Here is a 27,018-nt window from a genome sequence, read left to right on the forward strand (position 1 = left end):
AAGATACATCCCGTAAAATTAAGAGACTTTGTTGAATTTTAATTTTATGTTTGTAAACTATGTACATTTAATTAAGTTATTGGTTTAATGCAAGTGGCTATTGTTCGGGATGAACAATACTAAGGAAGGGGCAATGTTACGACAGCGGAAGTCACGCGATTCTGGAAGCATGCGGGCTGGAGTTTCTAGAAGGATAAAGTCTCTTCCTAGCTACTCTAGCCTTTTCTACCTGCCCTCTATTTTAGAATATAAGCAAGCAAATAATGCGACATAATTAATTCAATTTCAGACAGGCAGAGATAGAGACAGACAATCGAGTCAAGCGCGGTAGTGACCGTAAGTAAAGTGTGTGAATCATTGTGAATTATAGTGTGTTTAAGTTAAAGTGACTGTGGAAATTAAGTGTATTGAGAAAGAATAAACTAGTTTTATTTAAGAAAGGACTTGTATCGCTGAAGTTTTTCATTAATGTAAGTGAACTGGTCAGAATATTTGTATATAGCGTTAATATTATAGTTTATCATCTTAGATATAAAGAACTATAGTAATTTTTACTTATTGTAATAGATATAAAAAAAAGTATCATTTGTTGCCTGTGGTACTGTTTCAGATTACAGTTATTATATTAATACTAATTACTTAAACTGCATTTAAACAGTTAAATTACCAGTATAAAGTTTTTGATTAGCTGTCCTATATATTTCAGGTGTTTTATGAAGTGTCATATTAAGTATGCCATACATTTAATTTCTATCTTCAAAGAACATAATTATGCTCCACTGATCAGATATTTTTCTTGATGAAGGATTTCATGGTGATATCTAGACGATGGGCATCACCAGTCTGTTTCACATGCTTCTATTGAACTTGAATGTATGCTTGACTCCTGTCTTGCTGGTTTATACAGTTGAGCATTATCTCTGTAATTCTGTTCTGCTTCTTTAAACTTTTTACCTGTTTCGAAGAACTATAAAACAAATGAAAAGAAATAATACTAATATTAAACTTAGTCATACTTGTATCAAAATGTGAACTCGTTTTTTTTAACCTACTTTTATTCTAGTACAACTTTCTTGGTGCTTCGTAATTTATAAATATTTTGAGTTTTAGATATTTGTTTAAGATGTCTATTTAGTCTAATAGAACTGAAAAAATATAGCATTGTTAGAACTCGATTGTGTGAAGATTAAAAGTTATTCATTAACATTATTAGTAATAATTCTAAGAATTAATGAGTAATTTATAGGTATTGTCCTACAGATAAAACTAATTTCTAAAGTGCAAAGTGTGTGTATGATAAATTTGCGAGTTTATGGTTTTACTCTACTATATCTACATGAAAATAAAAGTGACTTTCCTGGCACATAAAATGTTTTATTTAATGATCAGCATTTACAACAAAAACTCATTTTTCATAAATCTAGACTTAATCTAAGTATTCTTAAGACTTTGTTACAGGAAGGACAAGTCCAATTCCTAGCTCTTAAACTATATACAAATTAAAAAACAAAAAAAAAACAACAACAAATATTTGGACATAGAAGTTTTCAAAATGGAGCAAATTTTATTGACAAAAGCTGAAAAAAGTTAAGTAACCTTCCAATTCTGTCACATTTAAAACACAATCCTGAAATATTAACAGGTTTAAATCCTACACCAAAATCCTGATCTCTCATCACTTACAAAGAAATGCTCTCTCATATATCTTCCTTAGGGTAATGATATTTGAGCATTTGCAAAATTTGTGATTCATGAAAATGAACATTTTAGCGTAAGAAGGGATGTGCCCTGTTTTATTATGTAGTCATTAGTAGTTGTCTGATAAACATCCCTAGCTAACATGTGAAATCTGCATTGGGATTTTCTTCAGAAAATCTTATGTGAAAACATACTTTTAAAAAAGATCATCTCTAGAAAGTAATCACTTCTTTTTTTACTATAGCATTTTCTTTAACCAAAAAGCTCAGTAAAATGTGGAGGAAAAATGGTGCTTTAACTTTCTGTTAAACTATCTAATTGTTGCAAGATTTTAATAAGTCAAAATATTGAGTATATGACCATGACAGCATCTTTTACTTTGTTTTAGTGCTAAGTTATTAAACCCCTGTTTTTTGATGAGCAAGTTTAGCAAAAAAAAACCGATCAATAGCTCACCAACCTCTTAGTATTATTACTATATACACAATACTTGCAACATGTGTATGTCTACACATCTTTTGAGAAAGATTAGTTTTATTGTATCAGTGTATCATCGTCTATTAGCTAACAAGAAGTAGCCATGTAGATATTCATATTTTGAAAAATGTCTTTGCTGGTAAAGTTCTTTATAATACTGAATAAGGAGAAATATGCACAACAGCATCTATTTACACTTAGTTTTAAAAGTCTGCTTCTTACAGTAATTTTATGAAACAAATCAAAATCCTGTAAAAACTGTTCTCTCCAAACAGCCATCTCTAATTACACTCACATAGCTTCAATGAATGTACCTTGTCCAGTAGCATTTATTTAAGTATCATTGGGACAAGTATGTAAGCAGCAGTGTTTTATGAGAAAAAAAAAGAATTATCTGTGAGAAAATATCCTACTTTAAGTTTTTAAAAGCTTTTACTGTATGTTAACTTAATCAGTGTTTTTGAATTTTTCTGCCACACTTCACAGTTTGCCACTCCATACGTAAACAAACATATAAAACCTTAAATGCTTATTCATATTTCACCTGAAACACAATAGGGTTCATATATTTCTTCTTAAACTAGAAACTATCTGGGAAACTTATATGGTTAACCTTATTTTTACCAATGCATTGAAATATATCACAAAAATGACACATGCTGATCTTTAATACTCATAAGCTAATCTCTTAAATAAGAAAACTCCTATTACTAAATATACAAATTAATAAATTTTACTACACAAAGCACCATTTTATGTACAACACTGAGTATTTACTTATTTGGCTTTACCAGGTGTAAGTTTTTGTTCTTTTTGTTGTCTTTTCTAAATAATATGCTTTATGTTTGCCTTAATTTCTAGACAATTATCCTTTATTTTTGACTAGGTTCCCCTTTATTTAGCGAAGAATATGGTGAGAGAACTGATAAATGTTATTACGTAGCTTTGAAAAGTGGGTAGCCATTATGACTAGAGCTATTCACTGACCACTATAAGAATTCCAATATTTCAAAGAAAGACTGAAAATTCAGTCTGCTGACAGATAATGAATCTTTATTGCTTATATTTTAATGTTTTTTTCTGAATAACAAACATTTTCTGTAAACAAGCATAGTTTGGGTGCAACAAATTTGCTAAACACATCCAAACTCTACCAAAGTTATCATTAAAAAAAAAGCTGTCAACAGTTGATATTAAGGGTGGCCTGTTACGTTAAATTATGCAGCCACTCCTGTATTATTATTCTTCAAATGCCACTCTTAGATAAATAAATAATCACTTACAACACAATGCAGTTTATAACAAAACACAATTTTGAAATTGAAGTAGCTGCCATACTTGTGGAGCTCAGAGCAAGACATTACTAGCTATACAAATATGTACACCATGTGACATAGATACTTAAATTACATACAAGATGCCTAACAGATTTTTCATTCAAGCAATTACTAATGTTGTCAAACAGCTGGTAGTTATAAAGGACTAAGAAAAGTACCACTTTTTTAAAGCTTACACTACAATGATCTAAACCAATTCTCTTGGTAACAAAAAATGTACAGAAAAAAAACATGCAATGTATATTTGAAAGCTAATTTACACAAATCACGGTGAGTAAAGTTTTTGTCAAAACAATATCCAAATTTAAATGACCCAAATATATGAAAAGACTAGAATGATTTAGAGAAACTTTTTTTCAAGAAAATAACAAGCCTTCCTAAACACCTTCATGACTAGATATGTCCAAGTTAAAAATAAATAAGTAGAGAAATTGTTTCTTTATATATATATAGAAGATTTTCCACATTCTTCTTAATGTTTTTCCACAAAAAATAGCAGTAGTAATTATAATGTTTCAGCCACCATAATGAAATCTATTGATGCCAGGCTGGCTGGCTATTTTTTTTAATTCCAAAATTGATGTCACTCATCTCAGTCAGGGGAGTTTCCACAAGAAGAATTACTTCCAGTCATTACAAGGTCACTAGGTGAAAGCGGTCGATACCTACGTCGTCTGGCAGTAAAGTAAAAAGAGCAATAAAATCATGAGCTTTGAAGATCAAGGTTTGTTGAACCTTGCAAGTTATACCATCTGTTGATGGGTAATGTAAAAGATGAATGGAAAATCAGTTCTAACATTACATAAATATTTGTATTGTATAATTCAAAAGACCTTAGGTTTTATGCACTAAATTTGAGAGATTAAAAATGTAGTCTTCATTCACATTGTTTTTTTACAGTTCTAAAATTTATAATTATCAGCAACTCTCAGATTATTAAAATTTATATTCAGGGTGCTCTCATTGGAACTAGTAACATGCCTCAGCCTTTACAGTTCTAAAAAGTATAAGTTAGACTGGGACTACTAACCTTGCTGGTACGCAGCTGTTTGGGGGAGGATCTCCTGGTGGAGGTCTAGGACTACGACTAATAGCACCCAGGACAACTGGTTTTTGAGATGACTGCTGTAGTAATCTGTCTGTATGGATATGCATAAGCTTGGTTGAGCTTTGGTGACTATCTGATGCTGTCTTTTCAGAAGAAATGCAGTTTTCATAAATGTGGGTGTTAGGGTCTAAAAATGTTTGTCGACCTTTTGGTACTGGAATGCGAGATTCTTCACAAATTGTGGCCGGACGTTGTCGTCTTCGTTGGAACTTTGAATTCAGTTCAGTTTCATCTTTATCAGACAAGATTTGTCTGTGTCTTCTAAATGTAGGGCCTTCTTCATCTGTATACTGGTGATCAGAACTCTTAAGCTGAGTTGCCTTATTATATTCAGTAATCTGCTCATGTCTTATATCTTCACTGGCGAGTCCTTGTTTGTAAGACTGAGATCTTCTGTCTTTTTGTGCACTTTTTGAGATTCTATCAGACATTAGACTAGTATTAGTTAAATCTTCTGGACTTACTGCTGCATGTTTTGAGGAATGATAGCTCTTGACTCCATCATTGGCCACACACCTAACACCACCTTCAATCATTGACCTAGGTCGTCTTTGTTCTCTACTAACATCTAGAAACCTCTGATGAGCCTGGAATGAAGCTTGAGGACCTTCTGATTCCATGCTTTCCTTCTGTGACTCAAGCAGGCGAACAGGAATACGAGAAGGTTGGTTTTCTTGTGAACCACCCACATAAGCAAGCTTTTCCTGGTTACTTAACCCACTCATGCTTTCTCTGCTAGAAGACATTTGACTACAGTAATGGCTTTGACCAATCTTCTTACTGTCCACCAATGCTAATTGATTTGTGCAATGTTTTTGTAAAATTTCTATTTCTTTTTGTAGTTCTTTCCCAGAATGCTCTGTTTTTAAAACCTCATGGAAAGCTTCACAACTCTGTCTTGATGCAGGTAAATGTTTATTTCTTCCTCCATGAGAACTAGGAATATTTTCCAACTCATTACTAACATTTGGAGGAGGAGAGGTACCTCTGCTCATATTATTAGAAGTACTGGCATCAGAACTTTTGATTCCCAGCAAGCGGAAAGCCTCTGGCAGTTCATTCAAACTAATCACCGAAATCTTTTTCCGTGGTACTGCAAAGAGCTGGATTTGATCTTCTTTTGGTGGAGTACCAAATTCTTCTCTAGAAATTTCTTCTTCAGTCTCTTCCCTTGATGGAGCTTGAGCAATCTTTCCCCTTGAGATCTTACTTGATTTTTCTTTGGTTAAAGTTTTGTTTTCAGTAACCTGCAAGTTATGAAAATAGTCATCTTCTTTTGGTAAAGGGGCATCAAAGTAAACAGATGGCTCCTCCACTTGCACTCGTCCTTGATCATTATCTAATGTCTCTAGTTCAAGTTTATTTTGTGATTCCATTTGCATTTTCTTGAAATTTTCAGCTGGTTCTTCTACTGGTACTCGGAATGTCTTTTTTGTTGATAAATTTTCTTCTTTACAGTTATCTCGGGAAGAAAAACATTCTACATTTGGTTTCTTAAGAATTCCCTTGGAAGGAGGAATGTTTGATTTCTGAACAAATTTAGAATTTTCTTTGTTGGATCCATCAATATGTTTTAAACTCTTGCCTTCTCTTTTTATATCTTGTACGAATTCCTTTTTTTCATTGCAGTTTGGAGTCTTATATTTTCCTTTTGCTCCCATACTTTCAATTTTCTTCTCTTTACTCACAGGTTCTGATTCAACTACATCAAATCTGTTTTCTTTTTCATGAGAATTAAAACAGATAAATGGAAGTGAAGCCCTTCTTTCCCCATTGTTTTCATGATCACTTTGTTCAGGTGACTGTTTTGCAGCTACATTCCTCATAACATCAACTTCATAGACATTCTCATCAAATGAGGCTTGTTGCTTTAAGGGCGGCTGTAGGTTAGAGCGAATGTGGAAGCAAAATGAAGGGCAACTCCATACTCGTGGCAGACCCAGAGGTACAGATCCAGGAATAGGAAGACCTCCTAAACTAACATACCGATTATTTGTAATGTTATCATTTTCAAAGTTTATTCCATCAAGAGGAATATCTGGAGGAAGTTTACTAGGATGAGAGAGAGAACGTTGTACTGGTCTCCTTCCTCTTTGTAGTTCACAAATATTAGATTCCTGTTTTGATTGGTCTGCTGGTTGTTGAGATAACTGTCTGCTTACTGGCCTTCTTCTTTCTTTTGGTTTACAAACCTCTAATTCCTGTTTTGGCTGGTCCATTTGTGGAGATAAAAGTTTGTTTTCTTGAACTTTCATTTCCTCTGCTTCTTTTGCTTTCACTTTACAAGATGGTAACTGATTTCCTATTCTTTTTTCCTCATTAGAAGATCTTTTATTATGTGCTCTTCCATTTTCAACACAGACTGAGGATAGGTTCTTGTGAAGTGAGGTACCTGAAGGATCTCTTTTGATAGACCTATGTTCAGGTGAAGTCACTTGAACATTATCTTCCATCTCATTATCTGTTTCTTCACTGTCATCAAAAGACATCTGCCACTTTGAAACCAAAGTCATGGCAGCAGCAGCACCCTTTGTGACTTGCTGCAGAGCTGATATGTTATCATCTTCAGCTACAGCAAACTGAGTGAAGGAGTAATCTCTGCATCGAGATCTGCTACCTGAATGGTACCGCCGATGTCTTGGTTCGCGCTGACCCTGTTCTCTTGTCTCTCGTGCTAAATTCAACTCTGTTACTGGGGTGTTAACTTGTGGAGCATGCTTACTCATTTCATTCTGTGTTGTGGCCACTACTCGATTACCTTGTTCTTGTTGATTAACTTCACTATCACATATTTGGACACTTTCCATGTTTATTTCTGGTCGCTCACTAATATATTCATGTTCTTGAATTGGACCAATTGGAAGCTTTGGTGGATCTCTTCGTGATCTGGATAATCTTCTAGAACTAGGCCTCTCCTCTGTTTGCTCCTCACTGACAGTATGAACATCTGCAGAAACCATTCTAATATCACGATGATGACATGAAGAATCTCTCTCATCTCGTACTTTAACATTTTGTACATCTTCCTTTTCAATGTCCATTTTCTGTAAACAAACAAAAGAAAAATGTTTAGCTTTACTTTTGTTATCCCCGATTTATAATTTCAATAAAAATGTTTTCCTTTTTTCTAAATTTAATACAGCAACCAAAAAAACTATTTTAGGGCAATACTTCTGATATGGTCTTACTTCAACTACTGGTTCCTCCATCTCAACATCAGCTTCTTCTTCCTTATCAACTATGTTGTTGTTATTCTCAGTTGAAGCAGTGGGTTGAACTATTGCCACATGACAAAGGTTGTCAGGAACAACACTTTTGTTAAGAGAAGGAGAAACAAAAACTTGAACCTTTCGATTTTGTAACATCTGCTCATCCCTTACTTTGCTGGTACCATGGTAACCATCTTGATCTTCGTAACTGACCATTATATTGTCTTCTAGCATGTTTTCTGTACCATGAGTTCCAGGTAAAGCATTTCTACAAAGATAGGATAGTACATTAGTTAATGAATAATAAGTGTGACAGAACAAATTTATAAAAAAAAATTTGTCTTCTGTCATTTTCAAAGAAATACAGACCTATATACATGCATTCATACCCAAGAATACAAACCAACTATTTCTATAATGTCATTTGTAAATAAATTCAACATATAAACATAGGTTCAGCTCAGTAAAGACCACAGAATACAAACAGCCATACCAATCAATCCCAGGAATTAACTATATGTTTATAAGGTTGCATAACTGGGTGATGGGATGGGAGGGAAGTCAGTCAATGAGAAATTGCAAGACCATTTCCAATACTGTTGTCAACAGCAAATAGGGTGAAAAGCAGTTCCCTTGTAAAAAAACAACAAAAGTTTATGCATGGCCCAAGTGCCCAAAACCAACACACGCAAAATAGCTGTAAATGTTCTACAATATCAACAGAAGTTATCTTCACAGCAAGGGTTACAAAAACCCAGTAGCTACATGTAAGCCAATACTCACTCCAGCAATACCATATATTGACAGCAGTGGGTATCACAGATGCTATTACTTCCTCCTGCCTTTTAAGACTTTGTAATTTTTCCCAATGAGTCCAACTGTGGACAATTTTCAAAAATTGAACACACATGGATTTAGCAACTATCTTCCCAGGAAATTTTACTGAACCATATTCAACCACTTATGGCAAAAGATCTGCAATGGAACATTAACTAAACCTTAAAGAAGACTGCTTAGATATGTACAGACAAAATTCTATTCAAATCCCTTTTAAAATCATAAGAAATATATCACAAAAATATTTTATTGCACAACAGCCTTAAAAAAGATTGTACAATGTTTTCAATCAAACATATACCTATTGATTAACCTGTAAATATATAGTAAATATCATAGATGACATTTACAGATGAAAAAAAACAAAAAAAAGTGCCACATGAAATACTAATTGGATTCTATAACTTTTTGATAGTCCTTTTATTTTTCATAAAGAGTTACTTTCAGTTTCGATTTAATTTTATCACTTTCACAAAATTTAAATTACAAAAACGGTAAACAAACAAAAAACAGTGTGCATGGGATTACCCAAATACCAGTTAGTAATAAAACTATCTCAATGCATAATCATATGAAATCTACTTTGAATGAAGAAAAATACTACCTATACATAAAGACACATAAAAGATTAGCAGTTTTTCTACTTATCACTAACATGTATGTAATATATTTTCTTAAAGCATGTAGTTCAAGCCACATAATTTTAGTACATCTGTGCAATAACTACAACTTAACTTACTCTGGGAGAACAGGTTTGGAGATGATAGCAGGTGGTGGGGTTGTGGTAGTAGTGGTGGTAGAATTGTCTGTGTAGTTTTTCTCCCAATCAAATGGATCACTGCTTCTCACACCTCGTCGTTTCATGCATCTTTCAAAGAGCCCTGCAAGCATATTGTAATCTGGACGTTGATAATAGTCTAGATTTCCAACGTGATCCAAGAATTGCCGAAAATCTGATGGCAAGTGTTTCAGAAGAAGACGATGATCATATTTTTCTTTCATCACACCAACCTAAAGGAAGAATAATGTTAAAGTTTTTCACAATAACAGACATATAGGGAATTCATAGAACAATAAAAAACAAAACAAAAAAAACTCTTCTTATAAGTATTTTCAACTCGTCATTTGACATTCCTTCAATAAAAATTATATTTTGTAAAGTGAAATCTTGTTAAAATGTTATAAATTATGTAAGTATTGAAAACCTCCAAAAATATTAAGAATTTATAAGATTTTAACTATTTCCCAGTCACATGTGATAACATGCCAATTTTCATTCTCATTAGAATCCAATAAACTTCCAAACGATATTGCACATTTTTGCCAATTCAACAGTTTAAGTTTATTACACAATTAACTATAACGTTTATCAGTCTTTACTTACATTACAAACCTATACTACCATTAAACACACTCACCTGTTCTTTATCTTTAATCTTTCTCCATGGCAACTGGCCATTCACAAATTCAACTAACATATAAAACAAAGACCACAAGTCGTCATGGCGACCCATCTCCTGTAAAACGAAAGATTAAATAATACTTGTAGAAACAATAACCTAACTTTAAAAGTAAAATAGTCTATTATGTGAATCATATAGGGCTTGAAAGTGTCATGGATATTCAAACATTCAGTACAATCTTCTAAAAATGTTAGGATTTTATACTAAATACTAACAAACATTAACATAATCTCCTTACACTATTTGCCCGATATGCTGTACTGATGCTATTACCCTGTGCTTGAAATATTACAGTACTATGTAAGAAAAAATATCCTCAGTTCTGTGATGTTCTTTTGATCATGATAAAAAAATGGAATAATGACTTGAATGAGAATACTTTAAGAAATCTTTGTATTTTCAAATGACAAACATTCATTTAAACAAAAAACATTATTCTAGGTTCTTAAACATTAGTGTCAAATAGTGACGGTTAACTACATTCAGCCTAAATAAATGTTCAAAGTCTTTAAAGTTTGTCTTATTTAGTTCCATTAACTATAACTTTCCACCAGCTGGTACTGTCTGTAAATACAGAATTGTAGTTTAATAAAAATTGGAGTAAACATTTCTTTTTGTACAGATTGACGACAGAAAATTTGGCTTTCATATTATCTAGTTAAGGCTGAAGTTTTGCAAGAATTACATGTTATCAAATTAAAAATTTAAACACTTTTAGTAGTAGAAGAAAGATAAGATACAATTTAAGAACTAATGGATTTTATACATGAAAAAGAGCTCTAGTTTGACATGTTTCTGAATTTTGACTTGCATAAATATTGTCCTTCTACCTGGCAAGGTCACAAAGACAAATATAACAATTAAATGTCCTAATTCCAAGACATATCCAATTAAGTTCATCTGTTTCCTTCCTTATAATATATTTACAAAGTCAGTCTTCCAGGATCATGACTTATTGTTACTGTAAAAACAAAGGATCTATAATTTGCATCAGATTCCTGAATTAATGACCCAGTACTAACCTAATGGAAGCAAACTTGTCATAAATAATGTAAAGGAAGTTTTCTCTGGAATAATGTTTGACGATAAGCAGAAAATTAAACAAAAATAATTAAATCAGAGATCTGTTTGATGAACTTGCAAACAAAAACAGTATCAAACAGCATGATGTATTCTGATGGTATTTAAAATAAATGTCCCCATTTTCCATAAAGTAAAAACTATGTCATGCTGTTGAAACATTTCATACTTATATTGACAGCTGTCATAAGCTGTTACTATTATACTTCCTATAATAAAAGTATAACTATTATACTTTAACTGGCTTAAAATAACTCCCTTAGCTATTTGATTTGAACTTGGAGATCGCAACTTTCCATCTGTAAGCGAAATAACTGAAAACCTGTACTAATAACAAGGCAGCATTATGTGTCATTTGGTAAATTAAAACTTTATTTTTCTATTGGTTATAAATTATGTAATACCAAACCTCAGAGAAAATTACTGGCAATTTGTGGAAAAGATGTGATAGGCAAGTGGATCTGACTTTCTAGATTATGTCTCTATAAACAAAGAAGACTGAAGGCTATGAAAATTGGATTATGCCTTAGTAATATCTATACTATAATAAGTAATTCAAGTTAAACTCAGGACATCAGAGAGGAGAGATGAATATAATGAAGAATGGGCAAGTTGGAGAGAACAAATGTCACGATACATATATAAAGGGAGATTGAGAATTTATTTACACATTTCCTTTTGAAACTGCAGAACTAAAACTTACATATAATATTAAAATTTTATTCAGTAACTATATTTTTTATGACAGGCTTATTGTACACATTGATAAAAAAAATAACATAATTAAATTCTGAATGTAACAAGGTAAAAAGTCGTGATATGCTTACTTTAACCTACTCGTAATAACATAGTTAAACAATAAAATGTTTCTTTTTTCTAGTAGTCAAATGTTTTGATCCAAAATCAATCATCTCACTATTGTGTGAGTTAAACTGCTTATTTGTACATATTTAAAGTTATTCTTTACCTTTCTGGCTATACATTTTGTTGTTGAGGTTTACTGCCAGATAACATTTGCCTCAGTGTGAAAAACTCGGGGGTTTGTTTTAAGCAGAAGCAGAGACTGTATCATTTATAACAAAAATATCAATATTAAGTGACCTTAAAACATACATAATTTAAGGTAGATAATTAAAAAATTATGTCAGATTAAACAAAATATTTTTGGAAGTATGTGGATAACCTTATAGTGCTAACTAGTATAGAAACTTGGAATTCAGTTTATATGAACAAATTATATATATTGCAAATCTAAAATATTATAATAAAGGAAAATCAAAGTAACAGTTGGAAAAAAAATACAAAACACAAAAAATCATCAAGAAAAAATGAAGAAATGCCTTAATAAAAAAAAAGATAAGGTTACATCAATAAAAGACAGAATGTTTACAAAATTTGTAAAGTAAAAAATGGAACACATGAGAAATTAAGAAAAAACCACACACACACAAATTGTAATAAAAGTACTTTGTAGAAAAAATCAATTTACTTACTTTATTTTTGTGTGCATTAATGGAAGCATATCTCACAGTTCCTCTAAATCCTGCTGCTGCTCGAGGAGGACGTACCTCTCCTGATGCTGTTACATATTGTCGTGCCAGTCCAAAATCTAACATGTAAACTTTTCGACAGCTCTGAGATTGGCGTCCCATGGAAAAGTTGGACTGTTGATGTTTAATATACTTTTATTATTATGGCTCTAAATATCTGTCTTTACAGAATTTAAAGTTGGCAGTTATATAACTGTTACATATGATTAAAGTTCAACATGAGTTGTACAAAGATTTGGTTTATTTAGATTTTAAAGTTACACCAAAGATGTATGTTTAACGTCTTCCCAAAAAATACTAACATTTTCACTTAAAGGAAAACAGTATATCTCTGTTAGAGAATGGTGTCTTGTCCAAATGTGTAAGAATTGGAAATTGAACAACGTTCATGTTGAGGTTGTTCTTTACTCATCATAAGTATCCTTTATTTATATTGGTATTCCAACGATATCTTTCACTGGCCTTACTAATTTACTTTTCAATCACCTCAATATCTCAACAGGCCATTTGAAATTTAAACTGGGATGAGGATTCTCATGGATGATTTTTCTTCAGTGAAAATGCAATGATATGTGGATTGATATTGGACTTTACTACAGCTTTACAGGCTATACAATAAAAGTAACTAATTAGTACTCTTCTGACATTTTTTCTAATCTTTTTGGAGGGTGGGGGTAATTGTTCCTCCTTTCCCCCACAAATGATATCCCTAACACTTTCATAAAATATACTTTGAAACATGACACTGGAGTAGCACTGATATCATTCCATCTAGTGGGATTTTAAAACCAGATTATCTACATCCCAAATAATACCTTACTTCTTTATAGAATGTTGAATACAGTTAGCAAGCAGATGGGCAATGAAACCCTAGATTTGGGTTGCCCAAATGATGGGGTGAATATCTTTATTATCTACTGTTACTCTGAAAAGGCATGAGTAAAGAAAAGATTCCTCTTTTAACAATGTGGACATATCCTGAAATGTTCCCTTGCTGCTTTAAATCCTCAAGGATTACTGATTAATATGCAGGTATGTATTAAGTGCCAAAGAATAAAAGTTCTAAAGTTCAATTACTTAACATGATTGTGTAACAAAACGTACTGGTTTAACATCTCTGTGAAGGAACCCCACTTCATGAATACTTTCTATGGCCCTCAAAATTTGCAGCCCCAAGCGAAGTGTAGTACTTAGGCTGAAAGCTCCACGGGGTTGGCTCCGTCGAAGTTCTGCAAGGTTTTTACCCTGAAGTTGCATCACCACATAGTTGAAACGATCATTACGGCCACAGCCAATGAATCTGCAAACGTGATCTTTGCCTACAATCACAAAAAAAAAAAAACAATTTTCAATTCTTTTATGAGTGAATTATAAGCAGGATGGTAGAAAGCATATATACTTTAATTATAGCCCATTTAGTGATATAAAAACAAATCGCAACCTAGTTTTAAGATATAAACACTGTGAGGTTTCTATTGGCTTTTAAGTGCAGAGTAAATTACTTTTTTCCCTCGTGTTACGTTTCATTTTCTCAGAACTGTTTTTCCAACCTTTAATTCCTGAGAAAACTAAGAGCCTATAAAAGAAATACTTTCATAACTCATATTGATCAATGACAGAGAACAAACATTTGTTAAAATAATATGATGACCTGACTGCAACGATGTAATATTCCAACAGATATTTGACATCCAGTATAAGATTCAAAATCAAAATATTGTGAATGGCATTAGCAAAATGACCATATGATAGTGAAAAAAAAAAATTTCCAACACTAAGAGCAATCTTTTAGAGCATTTTTATTTATTTTTTTGTATTTTTTGTTCTCCACGGATACATGAACTAGGACTTTCACATTTAATGCTGGATTTAAACTCCAATACTTTCAAGTGCCAGATCAAGTTTTCATAATTTTTGATATCCTAAGATGTTCATATAAACACATGTATATTCTTGTTGCCAAAATAATTTTTATTTAAAGATATGAGAGAGAATACAACAACAAAGAACACAAAAAGCAATCTACAGAATAATCCCCTTTGCTGATTATTTTACTGTGCATCATTCTTCATGTAAACTTAATATTCTTTTTGAACATTTTTTCATAACCAATGGAAAAAAATAGCTTTTTGTTATTGAATCTTCATAAAACAAATACTGACACTGCAACAATGACTTTATATTATTCAGCTTAATACTGAACCACACCTCATTATAGTTTATAGTAAGGTTGCAGAATAACTGTGCACACACACACACACACATAATGTACATCAAAATATTTGGTCAAGACACAAAGAATTTACTGTACAGCCAGCAAGAACATTCTCATGTAAGTTGTCACATACGTTAACCATGTAGAGTTAATTCAACACAAGTCCTCTTCAATTTTATATATATAAAGACTGTATCTTATGTGCATTACCTCTATGTCAGCTACACATTCACTGAAAGAATGTGTTACTTTATTCACTATAGTAGGAAAACAGTGAATTGAAAGTACATCACTCAACTAAAATAAGCTTTGATTCAAAGAGATGATACAGTTGATATTTTAAATCGGTCACACAAACACTATGATATAAACTGTCTTACGATATTTTAAAACAACTTAATATTTTCTCCTTTTTTTTTAAGTGTTTCTTTAGTATAGTTTTATAGCTTCATATAGTTCAAAGACACGGATAACTTTAAAAAAACACTGTAGCTTATGACTTTGAGCAATAAAGTTTCATATTAACATTGACTCTATATATACCAAAAGCTTAATAGAGTTCAGCAGGCAGACTATGGAAAGTATGATAATCAAATGTTATTACCATATATAAGCTGTGAAATTTAACTAGTTTAATATTAATGGAACATGTATATTAAGTCTGAAGTCACAGTATGGAAATATTTCACATTCTCAAATTATAGACAGCTAGAAACTACTCTGTATAAACTGTTAACTTTCTCTATCCATAAAGACAACAAGAACATGCCTTATGTAATTGGTTTAAACTGTTGTTTTTAAGTGTTTCTTTAGTATAGTTTTATAGCTTCATATAGTTCAAAGACACAGATAACTTTAAAAAAACACTGTAGCTTATTAGCTTATGACTTTGAGCAATAAAGTTTCATATTAACATTGACTCTATATATGCCAAAAGCTTAATAGAGTTCAGCAGGTAGACTATGGAAAGTATGATAATCAAATGTTATTACCATATATAAGCTGTGAAATTTAACTAGTTTAATATTAATGGAACATGTATATTAAGTCTGAAGTCACAGTATGGAAATGTAGCATAACTTAAAAAATAATTTAACTATCATCTAGGTATATAACTTTCAAATATGTATATCAGCTTAGAACAAATTGTTTTATTCATCGAAATGAAAAACAATTAACAAATAAAGCCTGAATTATCAACTAATTAAAGATGAATGACCACTTTTTTTGGGATCTCTAATATCCGCATTATTTTGTATTTTATTCATAATGTTATTCTGTACCAATTATACAAAATATTTTGTTTGCACCACTAGTGCCACTATTGATTATATAAGAAAGTTTTCCTGCCGCGGGGAGAAATTAGTTGGAGAAATAAAAAGTCGAGTATGTGTGTGTGTGTTTGAGAAAGTTGTTACTGAGAAAATATTACATTTGGGATGAGGATGGGAATCGACTTTCTAGCCGACTATGTCTAAAATATTAAATTTGACTTCTATTGAGCTTTGACTGCTTGAACTAAAGCAGTATTTCTCAATGGTGGAAATGCTGGAAAGAGCAGTTCACGGGGTAGAAAAGGACTTTACTTCTCCATGTAATCAGACCTTCATGCCATGACATTTTCTCCCCCTTCACAGACACGGGAGATACCTACCAGGCAGCTTTATCATGTGAATATGGAGATTTAAATGATGACATGGTCAGGGAACAAGTTATAGATAAGTGTAAATCTTACAACTTACATACAAGTTTGTAGAGACAAGAAGGTCTGACTTTAAAAATAGTGTTAGAGATCAGTCAAGCAGCAAAAATAGTAAACCAGCAGGCAGCCTGGATAGAAGATAATGGAGTAGAAACCAGAAAAACAGTGAGCTCGCGTGATAAGCACAGTACATCAAGGCTGCGTTCTTCTTCAATACATAAAACAGACTTTTGTGCCAAAGGAAGGCCACCAGTTCATTGTTACTGCTGTGGTTATACAAATCACAAAGTTCACAATTGCCATGTGGCTAAAGACAAGGTTTGCAATAAATGTCATTTTCAAGGGCATCTCGCTGCCATGTGCAGGACTAAGAATTTTTCAAAACAGGATAACTATTCTGCTTGTAATAAAAAAGGTGAATTATGTGACTGATTATAATTTGCATGATGGTACAGAGTTGTCAGCAGAGGAATGTGTTTTTGTCTATAAGCATTGGGTGTGAGTTGTAATGTTGTAAATGAAAGTGTCTGGAATTATCTCAGACAACGTGGTATTTCATGCACACCCGATTTCGCTCACAAAAACCTCTATGTGTATGGAAGTTAAACCTCGGAAATTTTTGTTAAACCTGCAGATAGCAAAGTGATTAGAGTTGAGTATTTCATAGCTAAAGGTGCTGGTCAATCTTTCTTAGGCCGTAACACTGCACTACAATTAGGTGCATTGAATATGGGCTTTCAACACTGTCTGTCCATTGGCACGGAGTCCAATATTGACGGTATTCTGAGTAAATACCCTGAATGTTTTGGTGACATTGGTAAATTAAGATCTCTATTGAGCCTATCATTAGATTGAGCTCAGTGAGAATTCTAGAGAGATCACAACATATGTAACTCATAAAGATCTTTACTGTTATAAATGACTTATGTTCGGTATTTGTTCAGCTCCCGAAACTTATCAGCACATCATTAGGCAAAGTTTGCAGGGATGTGAAGGTGCTGAGAATATCTCAAACAATATTATCGTATATAGGCATACTCACAGTGAGCATAATTAGAAGCTTAAAGAGAAAGGTTTGATCCTAAACAAAGATAAGCCATAGTTCAGACTTTCACAGCTTGTGTTCATGGGACACTTGTTAACCAAAAAAGGTATTGGTCCAAATGCTACTTGTATTCAAGCTGTCAAAGACACAAAAATTCTGGAAATGCCAATGGAAGTTCTTAGTTTTCTAGGCTTAGTTAATTTCTGTTCTCGTTATATTCCAGGTTTAGCTACACTTCCATAACTGTTGTGTAGGTTAACACACAAAAACATTAGGTTTGTTTGAAGTGACTAACAACAGAAGTCGTTTGATGCATTAAAATAAAAAAATGGCACCTACAGAATTTTTGGCATATTTAGATCCAAACACTAAAACCCAAGTAATCTGTGATGCAAGCCCAGTGGGTCTGGGGGTCATTTTAACTCGGGAACAACATGGTCAATTCAAAGTCATATCATATGCTAGTAATAGCTTATAAGATGCTGAGCAGTGCTATTCTCAAACTGAAAAAGAGGCACTATCACTTGTTCAGGCATGTTAATGTTTTCATTTCTATTTGTAGAAGACTTTGTTCAAATTGATCATAGATCATAAGCCACTTGAGTTCATCTACTCGCAAAAATCAAAGCCCTCATTCATGCATAGAATAGTAGGGTTTGTGTTTGCAACCTTATTCCTTCACTGTACAGTATAAACCAGGTTGACAGAAAGCCACAGATTCATTGTCTCAAAATGTCATGATAGATAATTCATGGAATGTTGTGGAAGTGTATATCTATTCTGTTGCAAAATCTGCAGTACCTAAAGTGCTCACAAATCACCAAGTAGAACAAATCTCTGCTGATGATCTAGATTTAACTAATTTGTGGAAGTGTATCCAAGTAGATGCTACAGATAATGCAAGATTGTTATACAAGATGGTATTTCCTGAACTAACATGTTTGGGTAAGTTAGTGTTACATGGTTCTAAATTAGTTATACCTCAAAAGTTATTACTTTAGTGCATGAAGGCCATCAGGGCATTGTTAAGACTAAAGCTAGGTTACGAATAAACAAGTTGAAAATTTATGTAAAACTTGTCATTAATGTCACGTTGTCAGTCCGTTGTCAAAACCAGAACCATTACAGATCACTCCTTTGCCAGAGCACCCTTGGCAACATGTAGGAGCAGATTTATTAGGACCATTTTCAAACTGAAGAAAGTATTCTCATAGTTGTAGAACTAGCTCTCATGAAATCTATCACTACAGAGAAGTTTCTAGATAATTCAGATAGTATGTTTGCCCATGATGGTCTACCAGAAATAGTACAGACAAACAACAGAAGACAGTTTACTTCAGATGCTTTAAGAACATACATGACAGATGATGAAATCAATCATCAAAGAGTGACTCCACTATATTAATCAGCTAACGAGGAAGTGGAAAGACAAAATCAATTTTGAGAGCCATACAAACAGCACATGCTAGGAGTGATAATTGATTACATTCATTAAATACATTTTTGTTAGTTTACTGTATCACACTGCATACAACAACTGGAAAGTCACCAGCCGATTTATTGTTTAATAGGCAGCTTAGAACTAAGTTACCTCAAGTTATAGTAGATAAGACAGTCACAAATTTGCGTAAACACGTATCTGACAAAAGAAGCAAGGAAAAGTTAAATGCTGAAAAGTTGAGGGGTGGAGAGTCAAAGATTAGGGTAGGTTACTGCAGCAGAAAAAGACGGACAAATTGTCGACAACCTTTGAACACAAACCACACGATGTAACTCCCAATCGTGGCAGGCAGGTCACCATACAGTCTGATGAGGAAGTTTGCTACAAGAGGGATTTAAGCCATGTCAGGAAAGTTGCAGAACCACAACAAGCTTTAGTCACAAATTATCGTTGTGCTACAATTCCAACAATTTCATCATCTTTGTCGATTCCAGTGTCAGTGACAATACCAACACAAAGTCCTTTGCCAGTGATATCATCGGCACATACTTCTTCACCTATGTCACTGGAAGTTATGCAGTCAGGTCTAGAGCCGTGTGGGGAATAGTCCACATGCCGGCCTGGATTATCTCCTAAAGTGGCGATGGAAATGAACAGTCAAGAAGATGGTGAGGTGACAGATTTGATGAAATGTGACACTGAAGAGTTGAAGGGATTCATAAGATAAGGAAGAAAATGCAATATGAATGACTTGACGAATACATCCGGTTAGGTAATGAGAAAAAGGTCACATGAAATGTATGGATTCCAGTGGATAGACAAACAAGATCAGGAGCCACAGAAAGGGGCCATGAGAGCCATGGGAGTGAAGGTGAAACTGCCCTCCTGAGCAGCCAAGGTTTTGAGAAGGAAGGAACAATTGGAATAGAGGGCATAGGTTCGGTGTTACAGGATGTGATGTACATCAATGGCAAATACGTCTGACTGCTGACTTTCACAAGCTAAAAGAAGTAGGAAGTATGTCTTCAAGGAGAGATGATATAAGAAACAGGAAGATAAAGGCTCAAAGGAAAGAAGGGAAAAGGTATGGAGGACAATAGTGAGATTCCAATCTGGCAATTGAGTGGAATGAGAAGAATGTTGTAGATGCATAGACCAAAACAAATGGGAAATAATAAGGAAGGAAAATACATGGCAACATCAAAATACACATCACTTACGTTGGTACACAGACATAGACAAGGGGTGGACATATGAGAGATAAGAGATGCTACTTTTGTGGAAAGTCTAGAATCCCTTGCAAGGGACTAGACAAAAGCCAAGCTCAAAGCCAGAGTGTGGAAATGGTGGGATGCAGCACTGCCAAATGAGGTTGGAAAGGGGAAGAGGTAAAGGAGGAGACACTTGTAAAGGGGAAAGCATTGGAAACCATGGTTGTGTGGACCAGAATGGACCTGACGTGGAGTGTATTATGGAAGTCAATCTGGGTAAAAGACGAATGGAAGGATATGCATATATGAATAGGTCTGGCCAATCCTGGCTGATAGCTGAGAGCATTTATCAGCAAAGGAAGTGAGTGCATAACTAGCATAAGACTTGTGGGTCGAGGGACCACTCCGTGGGTACCATCTTGTTGGGATGGGACAAACAATCTGTAACAAGATTGAAAGCACCTGGGATATGACAAGCCAGCAAATGAATTTGATGGCTGTGAGCCCAGAATAGGAGGTCCAAAGTGTGAAAACATAGAGACATGGATGGAGTACCCCTTGCTAAGTGATATAAGAGACAACTGTCAAGTTGTTGGAATGAATCATTACCTTCATGCCCCACATATCTGACAGAAAATGAACCACTGCTTGATGTACAGCATGGAGTTTCAATAAATTGATAAGACTGGATTTTTACTGAGACCAATAACTCAAGATCTCTTTGGCATTGTAGTAAGCTTCCCAGCCTGATTGTAAAGCATCTGTAAACAGGTGTATATCTGGACGAAGAGGAGGAAGAGGTACTCCCACTGTCATGTTGTCTATATCTAACCATATAGAGGGAAGGAGGAAGGAAAATCGGGAAATTCAGAGGGCCCCTGTTGATGTTCCACTGATCTGTAGTATCTATTGAAGAGGAAGCATGTGAGCATGGTCTAGTGGAATAAAGGCCTTTAAAGACTCACAATTCTCAAAAAACAAAAGAACTTCTTGTGAAGGGAGAGACAGTGATAATAGATCCTCTGTGAATCGACAGCTCAATAGTATGCAGTCAAAGGGAAAAGGCTGGGTTCGACTGAGACAAGAATTGAAGAACACTCCAAGATGAACAAGATATTAAGTTGGGGTGAATATGGACTTCTCCGCCCTGATAATCCAACCTACGTGAACAGCTTCCCAGAGAAGAATATGTGACTGGATGGTTCTGTGAGTGATGGAGCTAGAAGAAGCTAGTCATCAATGTAGCAGTGGAATCTGAGCTCATAAGCATGTAGAAGGCAGGCAAAAGACGTGAGTACCCAGCCGGAAATGTATAGAGCCAATGCAAGCTAGAAATGAAGAGGACGGAACTGATATGCATGATTCTCATAAACCAAATGAAGATAATGGTGGGATGCTTGGGCAATAGGAATGTGAAGGTAAGCATCTGATACATTGAACTTTGTTATCTAAATACCCAGAGTAAATGCCCATCAGAGTGACGGGTATGGTGAATCGAGGAACATCCAGAGAATGAGGTCTTTTGGGGTACCAAAAAAGTTGGAAATAGAATCCAATAGAGCAGGAGAAACCTGTTCTACGGCACCCTTGACAATCAGATTGTGAATTGCTGCTGTGAGATGCTGGCTGGAAACAGGATCTGGAGAAGGGAAAGGAAACAGGGACCAGAGACATCGGAGGAAGAGTGAGGAAAAGGAAAGAGAGTCCTTCCAATAAGACCTGAATGATCCAAGAATCGATGTTAAAGGATTCACAAACATTGGCAAAATGAATAAGTCTGGCCTGGAACCTATGGAATAGTCACTGGTATCATTGTCGGTGTGGGGGATGTCTGTGAATATTGGTACTTTGCGACAAAGCAGTCAGAGAAGGTGGAACAGGTAAGGGAGAGGGAGGAGAAGTTGGGGGAAAAGGAACTGGAGCAGGAGAAACTTGAGACGAACAAAAGGTCAGGGAAGACAGGAATGTGTGTAAATGTGTGGATTCCATCCGAGACTCCAAAAAGTCAGAAAGCCCTCCAAAAACAGTCAGTAACAGGAAAGGAGTTGATCAAAGATCTCACAAAGTGAGTGGGGGAAAACACATTAATCAACAGCACATCCCTATCCAAAGAGATCACAACAGCACAGGAGCTAGATTTGTAGAGAAATGTTGAAGAGGACAATCTCTACAAAGTGGTAAGGAGTAAGGTATAAGCTTCCACCAAAAATGCCTAGGGAGAAAGATGGAAAGCCTCAGACAAAAGGTGTATGAATGACAAATAACATAGAAGTGCAGTCAAGGATAAACAAATGCATGCAAACTGAGGCTGTGAAAAATGAAAAGATGTGTCGGGGTCCGACTCCCAATGGGAGAACCAATTCCAACTGTTGGTCATCCAGAAAAGGATTATCCGAATGATGATAAGCTGAAGCACACATTTTGGCTGTACATGGGGAGCATGGCATACTAACCCCTGACCGTAATTGATTCACAAAGTGCTCTGCGTGAACCCTGATGTCAGGCAAAGGGGAAAGAACAAAATACTCAGAAGTAGGTGTTTCATTTAACAGTGAAAGAAAGGGGTCATAAAATATGGGTGACAATAACAAAACAGAACATACCTATGATATTAATTTCAAAAAGGGTGAAGAAGGTCTAGGCACTTTTACAGGTTGCAAGAAAGATTGCATGGCAAAGGAAGGGGGGAAAGGCTGTCCAAGTCCTATTCATCCTGTTCCAAATCTCCAGTGAAGGGGAGAGCAATTGCCAGTCAGGAGATCCTCCAGCCTGCACGAAAGAAGCCATTTACCAATGTACTAAGGCTGAAACATCCTCTGTGGATAATGCCGAACTAGCAGTCAATTGAATGGGTTGTTGGTTGCCAGGTAATGTCTGAAGCCGTAGTTGTCATTATTTGAAACAGGGAATTCATAATGCAGCATGTGACTACCATTAAGTGAGTGTTCTGAGAATACATGAAAATGTATGAAGTAAACAAAATAAACAAAAATTTTACAATTAAATTCAAATTCAAAAGAAAGTTTTTAAAGCTAAAGTTGAGAAACCAAGTCACGTATTCATGAGCCAAGATGCAATATGTGAAATAATTATCATAGTGAACTAATGTCTGAACACTGCCATGCGATATCAAAAAGTGAGAATTGGGTTCAACTGCACAGAGGGAATCAGCTGCAATAGGAGTGTGTGTCACACTCCTATTGGTGGAGGATTGTCGCATGCTCATTTGCATGCTATTATGCAGGTAAACAATGTGGTATACACGGAGTTTCAAGGCTAATGGCGAGCAAAAAGTAGCATAATAGAGGGTGGTCAAATCATGGATAGCTTTAACTGTTAGTGGGTCTAAGTGATCGTATCAGAAAGCTCTCAGTATTATGTTTTTTTTAATATTCTTCTTAATTTCTTTCAATATTCTAATTAATTAATAGTTATTCTGAGAATACAATAGTCAGCTTGGATCTGTTTACTTAGACTGTGAATTTTATATTAAATCATGCTTACTTTTATTTATCCTGTTGTTATAGTCTCAATACAATAGTGAATATTAGACCTACTCTATAATATCAAGCAGTTAAGTTATATTAGTAACTTAGTAAGCCTATTCATTAACATCAGTGAGATGGTAAAATGGAACAGTGGTAAAGCCTGATCACTGTTAAGCAAAATACTATACTTCACTGTTTTCAAAAAAAGAAAGAAAAATTTTATTAGATTATATATATATTAAACTATATTACATTAAAAAGAAATGACTGTAGTTCAAAATATCAATATTCTTTTTAAATATCATAACTAATTTTGAGTTATTTTGAGAATACAATAGTTAACCTGGATCATTCAGTTTAGTTTGTGCAATAATACACCACATTGTTGATGCTAGATCAGGCTTGCATTTGATTGTCCTGTTACTGTAGTGTCAAGACCCTTCACGCTAAATTAATAAATATATGACCTAGTAGGGGATAATTTACTATTTACAACCATATATCAACATGGCAAACAAGTCTGTTCAGTGCATCTGTCTCCAAAAAAATGTTCTTGCAGATTGAGACTCAGGATAAAAACAAATTAATTCCGATTGGAAACTTATCCACATGAAGAGAAATACTTGTAGATTTACTTTTTGAACGAAGTACAATGGAAGAAAATATTGTAAAATTGCCAATGTCAGTTAATTCAACTTTGTCAATCGAGATCCACCAGCAAGTGCGTGTTGTGAAAGAATTTGAAATTTCTATAATTCTCTTCATAGAATAAATGTTTATAGTAATTGTATTCATGGTTTAACACATTATGTTTTAGGTGATCATGGAATTAGTGTTATTTGTGAAATTATTTTTCCAAGCAATTTGAAAAAAAATTACCTACCTATCCATCCACATTTTACATCGGTTTAGGGTTATAGCAAATAAAAATATTTTAAAGCCTGGCATTAGCACTCTTGGTTTCAACTTATTTACATTAAAAGCACAAACACTCTTGCTTATACTAGGAACTTGGTTTAGAAAAAACGTTATGAATAATAATAATAAATAATTCAATAAAATAAAATAAATTAATGAATAAGTAACATACACATTATAAAAATATACAGTAGGTTGCTGCAAACTGTTTCCTACCTTCGATCAGTGATTTGATATTAGGAAAACTATGATGCTACCTGGACTGCACACTGACAAATGTTGCAACAGAACTCCACAATTGGAGAGAAGAATGTTAAAATCTAATGTAGTCCATTAAACTTAGCAATCAATAGCTACTGAATTTGAAGCTTAAAAAATCTCCAATACATTTTAAAATATCTCAACCCTAGACACCCAAAAATCGGTGAACAGAGACACTGGGAGATGGAGCAATTCATGGATTACCCAAGACAAATGCAGAGGATAAGGAACATGTTAGAGTCCCGACTGGACAAATTCACATCACCCATGACAAACCCCTCAATAAGATTCTGTTTATGCAAGATATCAGGGAACCATTCTTCAGAACACAGAAAATATTCTGAGAAACGATAATCACAGTCAGTCAGAGTAGGTAACACAACAGGAGAACAACAGATGAATTGAAGGCACAACCAACTGAACTTTGAAGGATGGAGTGTCCACTCTGTCCTGAGAAGCTGATGTGCTAGTCAAAATGTTCATAGAGCTGGGCACCTGACAAGCACAAAAAAATGACACAATGTGAATGCAGTCACAGTAGAAGAGAAACTGCAGCAAAACAAAGGCTGTGAAACATAAGGCCTTTTTACCTTATAATGCAACCTATCTAAGGCCATTCATTTATGTTTTATTTTTCTCAAATATTCCATTTTTGGAAAATAAATTTTCAAATATATATAAATCCTATAATTATAGCATGTTTCTAACAGAGGTGTTACACAAAACATTAAAAAAGAAATAAAAATTGCAATAAAGAATACTAAATATGATAAAAAAGTATCATAATAATATACCTAAAAAAAATTTAATTTTTACATATATACATACACACACACTCCATTTCACTGACTTAGCACTATTATTTTTAGCATACTTCATAATCACTAAATCCAAACTGGGGTATAATAAAAATTTACTTTTTAATTTCTGAACATACCCATCATTTTCAACACTATGTCATAATGCTATTCTAAATAAGTCAGGCCACTTGATAGTCTGTAAACTAGGGCCTAAAGACATCACTTTCTTGAAAGGTTTAATAAATGATGATAGTAATACTTAAAATTTAAAACATGCTTGCATATTATTTGTAAATAATTAGTGATGTTCATTCTAATTTAGCTTTGCAGATTTCCCAAATCTTTTTCTAACTTTTTGTAAATATTACATAACTAACAATTCGAAATAGAATTCAAATTGAAAAACTAAAACTCCTGTGATTTTACAAAGGGAGATACTTTAAAAAAATTTGTAAAACATTACTGAATATTTTTTTTCAAAGTACAGGATATTATTTTGTGTAATAATCAGCATTACATGTATCAATATTTTATCAAAACGTGTTTTATTTTCATGGTATATTTAATTCAACTACTACTGTAATAGAAGTACTATAAAGTACAACAGTATGACAACAGCAAACAAGTACTGATTTACACTAAAGTTTTCAAAGCTTGTCATAAATATAAAGTTTATGTTAATATAAAAACAGAAATACAACAAATGTTAATTTACCTTGAAGTTCTTGTATGATAATATTTTAAGGCATGGGTTTAACAACTAAATATTTGTTATAAAACTGTAAACTTACCTTGTAGTTTTTTCAACACAGCCACCTCCATCTTTAACACTTGCTTGGCTTGCTTTGCTGACTCCAGTTTCAGAGCAACTAATTCTTTGCTGACTAGGTCGAGACCCTCGTATATCTCTCCAAATCCTCCCCCTCCAATTTTCTTCACCTTCAAAGTTCATAATAAAACATGACATATAAGAAGAATGACTAGCAAAACAATTCCTGAACTCTTTACACTTGTATATAACCTAAAGCTTCCAAACACTTTTGTAACATTATTTTTTTTCCTTTACAGGTTTCTTTATTTTATATGGTGAAAATATTAGGTTGTCAAGAAATTAATGTTGCATTTTGGAACACTTTCATTAACCACCCCCCAAAAAACGTACATCACGTATAATAGTT

At 33.8% G+C, this 27,018-nt stretch overlaps 1 protein-coding gene across 7 annotated transcripts in view; it reads right to left on the reverse strand.

Annotated features, from left to right (window-relative positions):
- Positions 1 to 1,353: 1,353 nt before the first annotated feature.
- The window catches only part of LOC106458593, a 56,679-nt gene continuing 31,014 nt past the window's right edge, over positions 1,354 to 27,018 (reverse strand). For all 7 annotated transcript variants that reach the window (XM_022384852.1, XM_013918114.2, XM_013918115.2 and 4 more), the window contains exons 3-10: positions 26,632 to 26,779; positions 13,864 to 14,078; positions 12,703 to 12,873; positions 10,085 to 10,183; positions 9,406 to 9,677; positions 7,809 to 8,097; positions 4,543 to 7,664; positions 1,354 to 4,186 (exon numbers count right to left, since the gene is read on the reverse strand). In XM_022384852.1, coding sequence (XP_022240560.1) covers positions 4,105 to 4,186; positions 4,543 to 7,664; positions 7,809 to 8,097; positions 9,406 to 9,677; positions 10,085 to 10,183; positions 12,703 to 12,873; positions 13,864 to 14,078; positions 26,632 to 26,779 — 4,398 coding nt within the window. In that variant the 3' untranslated portion in view covers positions 1,354 to 4,104. The remainder of the gene's footprint in view (positions 4,187 to 4,542; positions 7,665 to 7,808; positions 8,098 to 9,405; positions 9,678 to 10,084; positions 10,184 to 12,702; positions 12,874 to 13,863; positions 14,079 to 26,631; positions 26,780 to 27,018) is intronic.

Source organism: Limulus polyphemus, unplaced genomic scaffold, assembly GCF_000517525.1.
Source record: "Limulus polyphemus unplaced genomic scaffold, Limulus_polyphemus-2.1.2 Scaffold489, whole genome shotgun sequence".
In the NCBI taxonomy this organism is placed as follows: Eukaryota; Metazoa; Arthropoda; class Merostomata; order Xiphosura; family Limulidae; genus Limulus; species Limulus polyphemus.